Source organism: Lacerta agilis, chromosome 2 (assembly GCF_009819535.1).
Source record: "Lacerta agilis isolate rLacAgi1 chromosome 2, rLacAgi1.pri, whole genome shotgun sequence".
Lineage (NCBI taxonomy): Eukaryota > Metazoa > Chordata > Lepidosauria > Squamata > Lacertidae > Lacerta > Lacerta agilis.
The window spans coordinates 102,005,545-102,020,262 of NC_046313.1; the positions used below are offsets into that span (position 1 = coordinate 102,005,545).

A 14,718-nucleotide genomic window follows, 5' to 3' on the forward strand; every position below is an offset into this window, starting at 1 on the left:
GGATCTACCAAAGTCGTCTGCCCCACAACCAGGCCTTGAATGCCATTTTTTTTTTGACAATCCACACTGCTCAAGAATGGAAAATGAGTGAGCCTGGATCCCTTCTCAACAAAGTGGGTATTTAATGGGGAGGGGGGACGAGGCAGGATCAGGGGATTACCAAAAATCCTGGGAAGGGATCTAACACACCTCCATGCCACTTATTATTTCCACTTTGGACTGAGTACCTGCTGCTTTATTTCTGAATAAAAACAAATCCAGCATTTAATAGGCACCAGTTGGCCACCTCTGGATCATCATATCTTGGCTTCATAAACAGAGATACGCCTAAACCTTTTGCCTAACTGCCTCATATCACCTCTTCCCCACCCCATAATGCACCACAATAAGACAGGAAGTCTTTTTTTTAAAATTAATTTTATTAAACTGTGTGTGTTTTGAAATTGTTATGTATTCTGTTGAGTTATGTGTATGACTTTGCTGTTCAAGACAGGAAGTCTTCAAATTAAGCCTAGTTTCCCATTTCAGTGAAATCTATCACAAGCCAGGATCTTAAACCTATTTAGGCCTGTGGTTTAAGATCCTGGCTTGTACCAATCTGAAAACCATTGCTTCCTGGTCCAGATGAAATGGGGAAACTGTGGTTAGTTGAAGAATTCCAGGTTTAATTGTGGCACACCAAGCAGGAAGAAGGAAAGGAGCGGCACATACAGCCAGATGGTGAGTAATAAGCTGCGGCATGATCACCTGAATGTAGCCTGCATAAGAGAACACAAGGGCTAAAAATGTCTTCCCCCAGAGAGGACTGCATTTTCTAAATGAATTCAAAGATGGGAGATGAAAAGAAGAGTGAAAGAGAAATTGAGGAGAAATAAGGTAGCTTTGCCCATGAAAGGCTTTGCTGACTACACGATTCTTGAGAGACATTGGAGAAACAGTGGCTTGATTGAGAGACTCTCCCAAGGTCCGGGGAAGGAGCACGTGAGAGGCAGGGTCAACTGCAGCCAGTTCCCAAGGGATGCCAATTAGCACTTGATGGTTTCAAATTTATTCCAGTAGCCAGATCAAAAAGATCTGGCCCCTCACTCTTCCTATTACCTTAATGAGGCTTAAGTTGGCTCCTGGTCCCTCTGTATTTAATTCAAAGGTTCAGTCTGAGTAAGCAACTGAAGCGCCACAAAATAAGCTGTGATCCACCCCAAACCACACATCCCGCCCCCTTCCATCACCGAGACACTGCATTGGATGAGGTTCCGTGGCACAGCATCTGGCTCAAAGCTTCGCCTTAGTGCCAACCACTCTCAAGAGCCAACTTGTCTCTCAAGAGCTACTCTGGTTCGCTTGAGTGCCTCACGGTGGCAAAACAAAGCTTTCTGGGATATGCTGCAACTCCACAATTTTCCAGATAGCTCTTTAAAATGTATTTGCCAACCTGGTGCCCCCCCCCCCGATGTTTGAGACTTGTAGTCCAAAACGTCTGGAGGGCACCAGACTGGCAAAGTCTTCCTTGAAATGATCACCTTTAACAATCCACCTCTCAATGTTTTACTACACCCAAAAAAATGCCCGGGGGGGGGGGAGATGAACTCATCTACAAGTTAGACCAAATACTAGATACACCAGAGGTGTTGCTTTCCTCACACTGGACAACCTCTTGCATCAGGTGCCTGCTTATGAGCCCCTTGTGCATCGCTGCTGTTGCAAAAAAACCAAAAACATATTATATGTATCATATAAGATGGTTCTTTTGCATCTAATTTTGTGTACAGTTTGGCTTTTTTTAGAAACAGCAATGCAAAAGAGTCGAGCCGCATGTGGTAACGATATTTCTGCATCATATAATTTTACGTATATGCTAGTAACACATATGTATTTTTGCACAGCGTTATATTTTATGAATTATAACATATGCTTACAATTGGTGCTTGGCACTTTAGGAAACTTGTAAGCATACAGGTGAAACTCGAAAAATTAGAATATCGTGGAAAAGTCCATTTACGTAAGCAATTGTTTTCATTAGCTACTGGAGTTTAATATATGAGATAGACTCATGACATGCAAAGTGAGGTATGTCAAGCCTTTGCTTGTTATAATTGTGATGATTATGGCATACAGCTGATGAAAACCCCAAAGTTGAAATTGTTAATTTGGGGGTTCTCATCAGCTGTACGCCATAATCATCACAATTATAACAAATAAAGGCTTGACATATATCGCTTTGCATGTCCTGAGTCTATCTCATATATTAGTTTCACCTTTTAAGTTGAATTACTGGGGGAAAAATGAACCTTTCCATGATATTCTCATTTTTCGAGTTTCACCTGTATAATAAGGGACGTAACGATATGATAATTGTTTTTGTTTTTAGCAGGATGGGGGAAGTTGACTATATTAAGGATCAAAGAAGGTTTTCCAGCAACTGGTATGCAGAAACAGGTGGGTAGCCGATATCTGAAGAAGTGTGCATGCACACGAAAGCTCATACCAAGAACAAACTCAGTTGGTCTCTAAGGTGCTACTGGAAAAAAATTCCTATTTGGTATGCAGAAGTTTTGCTGCCCGGACCATGGAGGCAGAGTACAACCATTGTGGCTACTAGCCACTGCTAGTCTTATCCTCCATGAATATGTCTGATGATCCTCTTCCAAAGACATCCCAGTTGGTGGCCACCCAAGGTAACTGCCCCATCCTCCTTCAAGTACCCTGATCCCAAGCTGCTTTGGGCCTTCACAAAACGAAATAACCAGGACTTTGAATCGCGCCTGGAAAGAATCCTTCCATTTTGCACCAGCAGCCAATGAATCGTATAATATGACCCCATTACATACGATCCCTGAACTGTAGCTCTTGCTTATTAAGGGTGAGCAAGTGCCTTTCTCTCTCCACGGATGTCGGCGTAGCATTAGTAAAAGGAGGAGGAGGAGGAGGAGGAGGAGGAGGAGAAGAAGAGAACATTTCATGTGGCACAGCTGCCGTTTGGGCACCTTGTCTCTGCGTGCCAACCTCGGGGACAGGAGAAAGGCACCACCACCTGCCCAGCCAGAGGGTGCCAGGAACACACATCCGGCCACCCATTGGTGCCAGGGAAATGGACGCTTTTGAACTGGCGGCTGCAGCTCCCTCCGACACACAGGAGAACGCCGCGGTTATGCCAGGCAGGAGCTGGTGCCCAGCCGAGAACCGTGCCCAAAGCGCAATGATTTTATGCCAACTCCATTAAAGTTCCCAAGCCCTCTTAAAAGCCTCTGTAAGCCAAAGGGTTGCTATGGCAACCCAGACCCCTGCTTATGAAAAATACATAAAGTACAACATTTCCAGTTTTTTTTAAAAAAAAACTCTTAAGGACAAGCGAGGAAGCAAGTACCGCCAGGTTAAAGTCCCATAGAATATTCTATTACCCTGTGCATTTCACACATTCAGCCCGTAAAACAGTCTGCTTTATCTGGTCCCATATCTGGGCACACACCCACCCCGCCATTAAGGGGTGAAGGGCAAAGCAATAATAATAATAAGAAGAGTTTGGATTTGATATCCTGCTTTATCACTACCCGAAGGACTCTCAAAGCGGCCAACAATCTCCTTTCGCTTCCTCCCCCACAACAAACACTCTGTGAGGTGAGTGGGGCTGAGAGACTTCAGAGAAGTGTGACTAGCCCAAGGTCACCCAGTAGCTGCATGTGGAGGAGCGGAGACGCGAACCCGGTTCACCAGATTACGAGTCTACCACTCTTAACCACTACACCACACTGGCTCTCAACTGAAAATAACTCCTCTAGGTGGGGGTTCACAGAACCACCGCCACCACTGTCCTGCCTCATTCAGTTGGACAGGCAAAGAGGACCATGGTGACTGATTCCCTGAACACATGGGGCATGTAAGAGCAAAGGAACAGTAGAATGCTCAAAACCAGGGTGGATTTGATTTAAATCAAATCGATTTAAATCACTATTTAAATCACTAGTCATTAAGACTTGATTTAAATCATTTTATTTTATTTTTACAGAAAGACTCATTCTTGCTGGTATAATCTTAATATTTACAACCAGACGAAGGCTTCATTTTTGGAATAATAATTTTTCAGAGTTTTTACAGTTATATCAAAAAATTACTGATTTGGTTATACTATTAGAAATACATAGACAGATAATTACAAAATTATTGTGAGGTTTAATAGCTGTTTATACTTGAGACAACTTTTCTGCTGTACTTTATTGGAAGGAGAAAAATAATCATTTCCTTAATAACAATTTAAACAACTTATTTAACTAAAACAATAGCATTATCGCATATGTATCCATGTTTGTTAACTGATGTGGTTAAACAATTTTAAAAAACAAAGCAGTGGTTAAACAATTTTAAAAAACAAAGCAAAGTTAGACTGAGTTTTAGCACACATTTCCTGATGAACAGCCTTTGGACCATAATGTAACTTAAATAGAAAATTATCTTTAGAAAGATTTTTCTTCCAAAAGCATTTTATTTTAAAAATCTGATTTAAATAAGAAAAAAAATCAGATTTATATAAGGAATAATATAAGGAATAATATATTATTAATAATATTAAAATCATTTATTTTTATCCACCCTGCTCAAAATAGAGCTACAGATCAGAGGTGGGGAATCTGTGGCCCTTCAGATAGAATGGCAAATGGTCTGGGATGATGGGGATCCAGAAGAGTCATAGCTCAGTGCAGAAGGTCCCAGGTTCAACCCCGGCATCTTCAGGTAGGGCTAAGCGAGAGCCCCATCTGATGTCCTGGAGAGTCATTGCCAGCCAGTGTAAACCAGTGGCTCCCAGCTGGTGGTCCATGGACCCCCTGGGGATCCATGTAACCCACCCAGGGGGTGTCACCCAGCACCATTCACATAACCAAAAATATCAGAGAGGTATCAAAATTTCCACAAAGGAGGGGGTCCATGGCTTGGCTTTCGAAAAACAAGGGGGTCCGCAGTACTTAAGTTATTTGGCAGCCTGTGGTGTAGACAATGCTGAGCGAAATGGATCAATGGCCTGACTCTGTCCAGGGAAGCATCCTGTGTTACTTATGAAGCTAAGAGTGGCAAGGGTCCGCTCAGTAGCCGCAAGGCTCTTTGAAATACTGGCACAAGAGCAGCTTCCTATGTTCCTATCCTTACTCTGTTTTTCAAGCAATCACCCTGGCCATGTCTGTTTTTGCTTTCTGGGAAGGAGGAAGGTAGGTTTTGAGGAAAGGAGCTAATTCTAATTTGTGCAAGAATGCATCATTGGGCAGGGTTCTTATTCCTTGACCCCTCAGCCCTTCCTCATTTAAAACAGGAACTCTTATCAGCAATAGATTCTCCCTCTCTCTCTCTCTCTCTCTCTCTCTCTCTCTCACACACACACACACACACACACACACACACACTGCCCAGCCCACTAGCAGCTGGGATGATCCAGTTCTTCTACCAGATAAGTAATCTGCAAATGAAAGTAGGGTGGAGTCTGGATTGCAGCAGCAGCATTTCCAAAGCAAGGAGGGAAAGGACTGTATGATTTGGTCACAGAATGAAGGGCTGAATCAGTTCTCAGCTATTTTGGACAGGGAAGAAGGGAGTGCTTTTAAAGGAGCAGTCTGCCTCCCCACCACAATACTAGCAACAATGTTCTGTTTGCAGAGAACCTTGCAAGCATTCTTTTGCGTGCGCAAAGTATCTGAACAGAGCTACTAATCCCTCACTGGCCTCGGAAGAGGAACTGGGCAGGGTTTGACATAAACTCTTAGGAGCTGCTCACAGGAAAATGGAAAGACGAGCAACAGCCTCCTCTCGAGAGCCAGTATGGCACAGTGGCTAGGATGCGATGCTTAAGGCCAAGGAGATGCAGGTTCAAATTCCCTCTGAGTGACCATGGGTCATTCACAAACGCTTTCATCCTTACCTGCCTCACAGGGTTGCTGTAAACACAGCAGGGGGGAGGGCACACACCATGTATTTAAAACCCGGAATCAAGTGTAAATTAGAAGCAGCAGCTGTAGTTTTGATTTGCTGGGCAACCTATTCCATATTCCGCTGGTCCTCCTGCCTTCAGTGCATGGAGCGGTTAACTATAACTGGCCAGATTTATGCACGTCATAAACAAGGGTGTATTCTCCTTTTCTTGTTAATTCGTTTTTATCAGATCTTCCAGAGCACATAAAAAAACAGATTCACATGCTCCCCCCCAAATCAATCAAAACCCGGTCCCACTGTTATGGGAAGCGGATGACACGGCCTTATTATCATTGACGAGGATAGGTCTGCAACGTCTTTTACTCTCCCTGGTTTCCTACTGTGAAACCAATAAGCTCTCGATAAATTATGAGAAGACAAAAAAAAATTCTGGTCTTCCCTAACTTCCGGAAATTAAGAGAAATGGAAAATAAGAGGGCAAGAAATACAGCAAGTAACAATGCACAAATTTTATTCCAGAGCAACTCAGGTTGGTCAAACCATCGCAGAAGTGCTATAAAGCAGGCAAAGTGTCCTTCCTCAGCAGCAGTCCGCTTTAATTTTCAGAAAGGTAACCCATTTATACCAGCTGCTATTCAATTTTTTTCAAGCGAAAGTGTCATCCCAGCTACTTTTTGGGATCCCAGTAAGGATACAAGCATATAATAGTGATTTAGATAAGATACACTCAAGTTTCCTGAGATGTATCCTGGGGCTCCAAAGTTCAATCAAGTATGAAATTATGTGTGCAGAACTAGGTATACACACGATGGAATACTGGTTGTGTTGCCATTTCCATTGTCAGCCTTCAGGTCTGCTTTCTGACTTACTTAGGGACTCTTATAAATCCAGATGGCTCCAACCCTTACACAGCAAAATCAGATCTACTGGTATTGACTTGGAACACTTGTATAATTCAAGTGAGCAATAATACATTTATCATAATATTCCAATCAGATTAAGAGACACTGAAAAACAAAACACTGAGTCAGCTGTAAATAAAATTTGCTCCCCCCAAGTTTTATGGTTCAAATACAACAGGTAACAGGGTTGCTTATATTTCAGAATTAGTAATTCCAATCCAAAGCAGGGCCTTTATGTTAGCCCGACTGAACGTTTCCCCTTCAGCTTTTGTCAAGGGCAGATATTTAAACATCCCCAGAAACGACAGACATTGCAAATGTTTTTTGAATGTGCCAGACACAGTAGAACATATTCTTTTCTACTGTCCATTGTTCAACCAGCTACGCAAACACGTGTTATCTCGCTTTTTGAGTAGTCTAACATCCCGGCACAATGAAAATATCAGATTCTATCTGCCTGACATTAACCCAGAAGTAACTGCAAGGGTGGCTGAGTTTTTTTTATCAATAGTATCTCTCAGAGCGGTGAATGGCACTATTTAGCAGGAAGAAATGCCAATGAAAATCTTCGTTATTACATATTTTTAGATGGCTGTTTATTTGTATATATTTTAAATTTTTATGTATATGGATTTTTATGATGGCCTGTATTTGTAATGCCTAATAAAGGTTTGGCGAAGTAAGCAAGCATGTCACCATTACAATTGCTAACTGCACTTACTAGGCACTTTTCAAAACATAAAAATAAGCTGAACACAGAAACACAGGACACTGAAGCCGTCAACTTAGGAGTGGGAAACTGACTTTTTCTTTCACACGTCTTGAATGCCTCTGGGTTCAAGGAAGGCATGGATGCAGTTCCTCAGGAGTAAAGGCAAGGCCTTAATCAGAGGCCTGCTCATGTTTTCCAGTGCCACCTGTCAGCTTGTCAACACTCAGAAGAAAAGCAGAAGTTTAGTCATCCTGGTTGTGGGCAGCAAAGGAGATGACTTGAAGCCGGCACACCAGGAACGTAACATACTTTTGCGACTGGGGGCCTACCTATTGCAAAGTGGTTGCTTAAAAAGTTTAAGCGGTTGCTTTAAAAGTTGTGGAAGGACCAAAATCATTCCAAACAGGGCTGTCTTCCAAGGAATTATCTCTGCACAGATCAAACTGTGCATGCTGTCTCAGTTTTTCCCCACAAGCACCCAGGAGGAGCTTCGTAGATCCTGAGTTTATAGCAAATGATACCAAATGGTTCAAGCGAGCCATAGCAGGGAGGCAAATCCCGCTTCATGGGCGCTCATGAACTTGCAAGGGAAATCCTTTTCCAGTCTCAAAGACGGAATTAAACAGATTCAGAATGATGCACCCTTCAGGAGGAAATGGGTATACACATGGGGGGGGCACACAGAACCCCACACCACCCTTACATTGTGCAGCTCATACTTGGTTACTGTCCTATTGCATCACATAAGTAATGTTTTTGTAGGTTGAAAGCTTGCTCATTCCGACAGGAGCCGGCAGCGTGGCTGTACAACGCAGTACAGAATCTTGCACAAATCCTTCCAGCTGAGGTCAGTCACCACCCTGGCAATTTCCATCAGCCACTTTTTGTTCTAAGGTTGCGTGTTGCATACTAGGAGGAGGAGGTGGGGTGTGAGTGGAGGAAAGACTGACCCTGGACACCTAATTAGACCGGAGGGGCAAGAAGTGGGAGCTGTGGTGTCCAGGGGCCTACCATCATCACTAGGCTCCTCTCGTGTAAAAGCCCTCAATGTTTTATGACTGCAAAGTGGAAAAAGGGCCCCGAGACTAAAACCAAGGAAGGCAGATAATGCACTATATAGAAAGCAAGCAACCACCAAGTGCAAGAATGGCCCCAAGAGATATCAGGTAACAAAGAGCTCAACGGCTGCACTGATCTAAGCCCTGGAAACGTGTCAAGAACTCAATGCTGTGGGTGAAAATGCTAATGTCTGAAGATCATATCAACAACATTTTGCCATATTCCCTATGAAGCTTGGCTTGCCAAAAATGGCTTGGCAGGCCAGCCTCAGAAGTCTGGCAGGACTAATTGGGCCCGTGGGCTAGAGATTCCCAAGCACAACTCTAGGGTATATAGAGAAAAAGTATCTAATGCATAGGAAGATTTTCCAACAATAACATTCTCTGGAAAAGCCACTTCACCGTTAGTAAGCTCTGCGCCCTTAGCTGTCAAACAGACAAGGGCAAATGGAGTGCAATAAGCAATGCTGGGAATCATGTTAGCTCCTTTAAGATACTGGAGTTGGTGTTGGGGCAAAGCAGAAGGAGCACAAAGCTGCAACACAGGAAAGTAGTATTCCCTCCCTGAATACTTGCAGAGCAGCGTGTTTTAGTGGTTTGGTTAACCAGGCAGGATGCATCATGGTTTGGCAACCTCATGAAATACCAATCCAAGCTTGAATAAAATCTCCAATAGGAAGTTCGAATAAAAACGAAGCGTCATTCAATTGACGCTGCTGCAAGTCTCCACCTCTCCTCTCTCAGAGCAATCTCAGAAAGAGCAGGCAAAGGTTTGGTAGCTGAAGGGACAAGACGGTGCATTGATTCAGTCCAAGAACCAACACTTTTGTCAACTCCTGGACAAGACAGACCCCCTTTCCAACTCACTGAATTTTGCAACTCGCCACATCTTTCTGAGTTCTCACCACGAATATGAGAGGACTGAAACTAAACTCAGAATTTTGCAACTGCTTTTGCAAAATCCTCGGATTCCATCTTCAGGGTCAGAAGCCACTTTCTACCTTCTGATCTAGACAGTATTATCAAACCGTACAGCTTACATCCAAGTCATCGTTTTGGTTTTACAAGCAGCGAGAAAGCTGAAGTGGGGGGAAAAAAAACTTAAGAGGAACCAAAAGGGCACTGAAAGCTACTCAGGCATGAAAAACATGCAAACATCACATGGGTACACCCTGCAGCCAGTGGGCACATTAAGAAGCAGCGCAGCTAAGCACTGCTGTGCATGAGTCAAATTTGCAAACCGTAATAACTTCACTAACGGCAGCTTGCTTAGCCATTAAAGATGGAAAAAGAGAAGTCCATCTATATTGATGAATGGTGTTTGAGACTTCAGGACAGGGCTTTTGGATGGGGATGAACTCCCTCTGAAGGAGCAAGTGCATATCTTGGGGGTACTCCTGGATACCTCATCATCGTTGTTGTTGTTGTTGTTTACTGAATTTGCATACCGCCCTTCATCCAAAGATCTCAGGGAGGTTCACAGAATAAAGATACTTTAAAATACAGAATAAAACCACAAAGTACATAATAAAAGACCAAAAACTAAACAAGACAAATAATGGAATGAAACAGTAACTCCCACCCACCCATTTCAAAAGGGCATTGGATGTCAACCAGCCAAAGGCCTTGTTAAAGAGGAACGTTTTGGCCTAGCACCTAAAAGTGTATAATGAAGGCGCCAGGTGAACCTCCCTGGAGTGAGCATTCCACAGACGGGGTTCCACTGCAGAAAAGCCCCGTTCCCATGTTGCCACCCTCTGGACCTCACATAGAAGAGGCACGCAAAGAGAAGGGCCTGGGATGATGATTGCAAAGTCCGGGTTGGTTTATCTGGGGAGAGGTGGTCTGTGACATCTAGTGATATCAGCGTACCTTGGAAATATCAGCAACCTGCCTCATGGTTATGGCTAGACTGAGGGTTGTTAGAGGGTAAGTGCAGTTAAAAAAGCAGTGACATCACCTTGCCGACAAAGGTCCGTATAGTTAAAGCTATGGTTTTCCCAGCAGTGATATATGGAAGTGAGAGCTGGACCATCAAGAAGGCTGATTGCCAAAGAATTGATGCTTTTGAATTATGGTTCTGGAGGAGACTCTTGAGAGTCCCATGGACTGCAAGAAGATCAAACCTATCCATTCTTAAAGAAATCAGCCCTGAGTGCTCACTGGAAGGACAGATCCTGAAGCTGAGGCTCCAATACTTTGGCCACCTCATGAGAAGAGAAGACTCCCTGGAAAAGACCCTGATGTTGGGAAATTATAAACAAGCTTACAGAGCTCGCTATTATAAAAAAAAATAGTGGTACATTTATCAAGGAACATGCAACATACAACAAAATCTGCATGCAGATTCAAGTTCTGTATGGGAATTGAGTTCTGTATGAAGCAGCTCTAAAGTGTTTCAAACCACAGCAGTGAAAAAAGTGAAAACAAAAGAGGAAGTCCACCCCACCGTTCTCCATCCAACTCTGCAGATCTGTCATATGCTTGAATTTCTACTCGGCTATCACTGCATGGACCCCATGACGTGCAACATGTGTCTAAGAGGCAGAACAATTCAAGCCACTGATGCACTGTGCTGGAGAGGGTTTGAAGAGTGCAGATGTGTCCCTCTGCCCAGCGCTGCGGGGCTACAGGAATCCCACTGGCAAGTGGCACCTCAATGCACTGCCTCAACAGCAGGTAGATGGAAGTTACCTACAGTGGCATTCCCATCAGTGGAAACCCCTGAAACAGCATCAGGAAGGCCCATTATAGGATCTGCTGAATCCTGAGCCAGCCCCAATGTCACTTGTGATGACAACACCACCAATCTAGGCCATCTTGTTGGACCAGCATGGAAGTTTAAAAGAGGATATTCACAGAGGACAAGGCTATCAATGGCTACTACCAGTAACTCTGATGGCTATGTTCTACCTCCACTGTCAGAGGCAGTACCATTTTAAATACAATTTTCTGGAAGCCACAAGAGGGGAGAGTGTTGTTATAATCAGGACCTGCCTTGCAGGCTTTCCACAAGCATCTGGTTAGCCACTGTGATAACAAGATGTCATACTAGATGGGTCTAATCCAGCAGGGTTTTTCATATTCACTGGTTGCTACTTAACTTGCACACCACAGTAGACTCTCATTCATAAGAAAAAACACCAGGGCAGCACCCAATACTTGTGCATATTTATGTGAACAGCCAATTTTAGAGCCAAGTAAATGGAACGAAAAGACCGATTAGTAACTTGCTAGTAGTAAAAAGGTAAAGGACCCCTGACAGTTAAGTCCAGTCGCAGACGACTCTGGGGTTGCGGCGCTCATCTTGCTTTACAGGCCAAGGGAGCCGGCGTTTGTCTGCAGTCAGTTTTTCTGGGTCATGTGGCCAGCATGACTAAGCTGCTTCTGGCGCAACGGAACACCAAAACCAGAGCAGCACACGGGAGCGCCGTTTACCTTCCCGCTGGAGCGGTACCTATTTATCTACTTGCACTTTTGGCGTGCTTTCGAACTGCTAGGTTGGGAGGAGCTGGGACTGAGCAATGGGAGCTCACCCCGTCACAGGAATTCGAACCGCCGACCTTCCAATCGGCAAGCCCAAGGCTCAATGGTTTACACCAGTGTTTTTCAACATTTTTTGGGCAAAGGCACACTTGTTTCATGAAAAAAATCACGAGGCACACCACCATTAGAAAATGTTAAAAAATTTAACTCTGTGCCTATATTGACTATATATTTTTCAATTTTTCCCACGACACACAAGGCAACATCTCATGGCACACTAGTGTGCCGCGGAACAGTGGTTGAAAAACACTGGTTTACACCACAGTGCCACCCGCGTCCCTTTGCTAGGAGTACATCTCCCCAAAAAACAGTGCCGCACACGTGCTCAGGTTAATTTGGGTAAGTCACAGTCCTCCCAAAAGTAGTCATGACTTACGTGTGCCTCTCTTGATCTGTGCTCTCATACTCCAAGAAGACAATCAGGCGGGGGTAATGGCTGCAGATTTCACCATTCCCATTGTGGATCACGCTGAAGCTGTAGTCCTTGCCGAACAACTCAAGACAGCATTTCTCAATGCGCTCTATCTAGTCAAGTCAAAAGAACAAACCAACAGTTACTACAGAATTATTGTTATTTATACACGGGGTTCCGTTCTCAGCCGCCATGCACATCAGCAGGAAAAGTCTAAATCCCTTCCAGTCCGTTCTGCCCCTGTCCCACCCCCTAACAGCACGCATGTCAACAGCCGCACATGTGCTGATTGCGCACAAGTGGGGAGTTGCCTGTACTGTGATCCAAACCAAAGGCCTGGTACATTGTACAAACACTGTATATATGAGTTAAATAAATGCAAGTATGGAGCAAAACATTTGATCTTAAGGAAAACTTTGCTGCCTCAAAAATCCAATAATGAGACCCTCTGTATAGCCGACATCTATCTCATGGACTTGCAGCATTTGAAATGCTTATCATTAGAATTCTGGTTATCTGGCAACCTTTGGACAGGGGAACACTTAACTAGCATTAGGTTATTCTATAAAAGAGGACAAGGTGCACCAATGAAGCACATCCAACCCACAAAGGCCACGCAGAATCCGATTATGCACTTGGGAGTATAGACATGGAGTAACCAGGGATGCTAGTATTGTCTACTACTGTCTGTGTTAGGGAAGTTAAGACTTCATGCAACACAGTGCCTTCTCTCTCCACCCCACCTTCCTTTCCTAATCTGTTTTTCCAGGACTTATTTTGCAATGAAGCACCATAAACGAAACCCAGAAAATTCCCATATAAGGATTCGTTTTAAAACAACTGCACTAAAATAAGGGAGAAGCTTTGCAGTATTAACAGGGATCGTGTAGGGGTCTCTTTTAATGGACAGGGATTTCACGCTGCAGAGAACAGATGTTGATTCACCAATCCACTCTTTTACGCCGAAGCTTGGCTCCAAAATTGGTTCACAGTAAATTACAAATTGACCCAACCACAGATAACACTTCACGTATCAGACAGAGCGGACTACAGTATAGCGCAACAGAAGTTTACGCCATAATGGATTTGCCACATCTTTATAAATATGCCTTCTTTTGCTGCTAATAACGGCCTCCTCTCTGGAAGGCAATTAAAATGCAACACAAAAACACTTCTAAATTTTTAAGCTTTCTTTCTACCAGTGCTTAAGTGTTGTGGTTTCCCCCCAATGCTTTTAGCAGTTCTTATTTTTATCTGCCAGTGAGTGCCTTGAACCCGCTGGGTGGAGGAAAGGCAAGAGTATAAAACCCAGTGTGATGGGCTGGGTACAAATAATAAAACAAAACAACAATTGTCAGCTGCGTCTGGGTTGCAGGCACGGCAGAGGAATGTCAGGCTGCCATCCTGATGGTCGGTGGGGAATAATAATAATAATAATAATAGAAGGCATCTCCAAGCTGGAATGAATTGTTCATCAGTGGGAGTGTTTTTTGTGCCAGTCATGCACTCATCAGAGGAGAGGGATCAGCAGCAACCTGGGGGAACGGTTTAAGACAAGGGCTTTGCAGAGCGGGGCTGAACGAGGCAGGCCCAGCCCACCATTCAAGCTCACCTTGGCGTTGCTGCCGGCCCCGCCGCTGCCGCTGCCTCCACCTGCAGAGGTGCCTCCTCCACCTCCACCTCCGCCTCCGCCTCCCCCGCTACCGCCACCTCCATCTCGGGCCCGGTACTGCGCCCTCGAGAACTCCAGCAGCAGCTCCGCCAAAGCGCGCTCCCCGGCGCCGGCCCCCTGAAGGGAGGAGGTGGGGTCGCCCGGGGCTCCTGCCATCCCCGCCCCGCACTCACGGGCCCGAGCCCCGGACTCGCCGCCCCTGCAGCGCCAGCGCCTTCTCCATCCCAACCGCCTTCCGCTTCCGGGAAAGAAGAGCGATGCCGTCATTACAGCGCGACACAAGAGCGAACACCAGCAGCAGCAGCAGCCCGAAAAGGATACCCCTTCCCTATTGGCCCGAAGGGAGCGCGAAAACACCCCCCCTCCCTCCCCCTCTGCCTCTTCCAGGGGAAGAAAAAGAAGCAGCGGAAGGGCGGGGCTTAGGAGGAGGCGGGGGAGATGTGAGGGGGCGTGTCCGCAGGAGGGGCTATGTGGGCGGGGCCGACGGCTGCTTGTTCTCCGGCTGG

General features: G+C 44.9%; 1 protein-coding gene across 3 annotated transcripts in view; it reads right to left on the minus strand.

The window, feature by feature from the left end:
• MTMR14 (myotubularin related protein 14) overlaps positions 1 to 14,514 on the minus strand; it is a 78,075-nt gene extending 63,561 nt beyond the window's left edge. For all 3 annotated transcript variants that reach the window (XM_033141423.1, XM_033141422.1, XM_033141421.1), the window contains exons 1-2: positions 14,153 to 14,514; positions 12,505 to 12,653 (exon numbers count right to left, since the gene is read on the minus strand). In XM_033141423.1, coding sequence (XP_032997314.1) covers positions 12,505 to 12,653; positions 14,153 to 14,479 — 476 coding nt within the window. In that variant the 5' untranslated portion in view covers positions 14,480 to 14,514. The remainder of the gene's footprint in view (positions 1 to 12,504; positions 12,654 to 14,152) is intronic.
• Between the last annotated feature and the right edge of the window lie 204 nt (positions 14,515 to 14,718).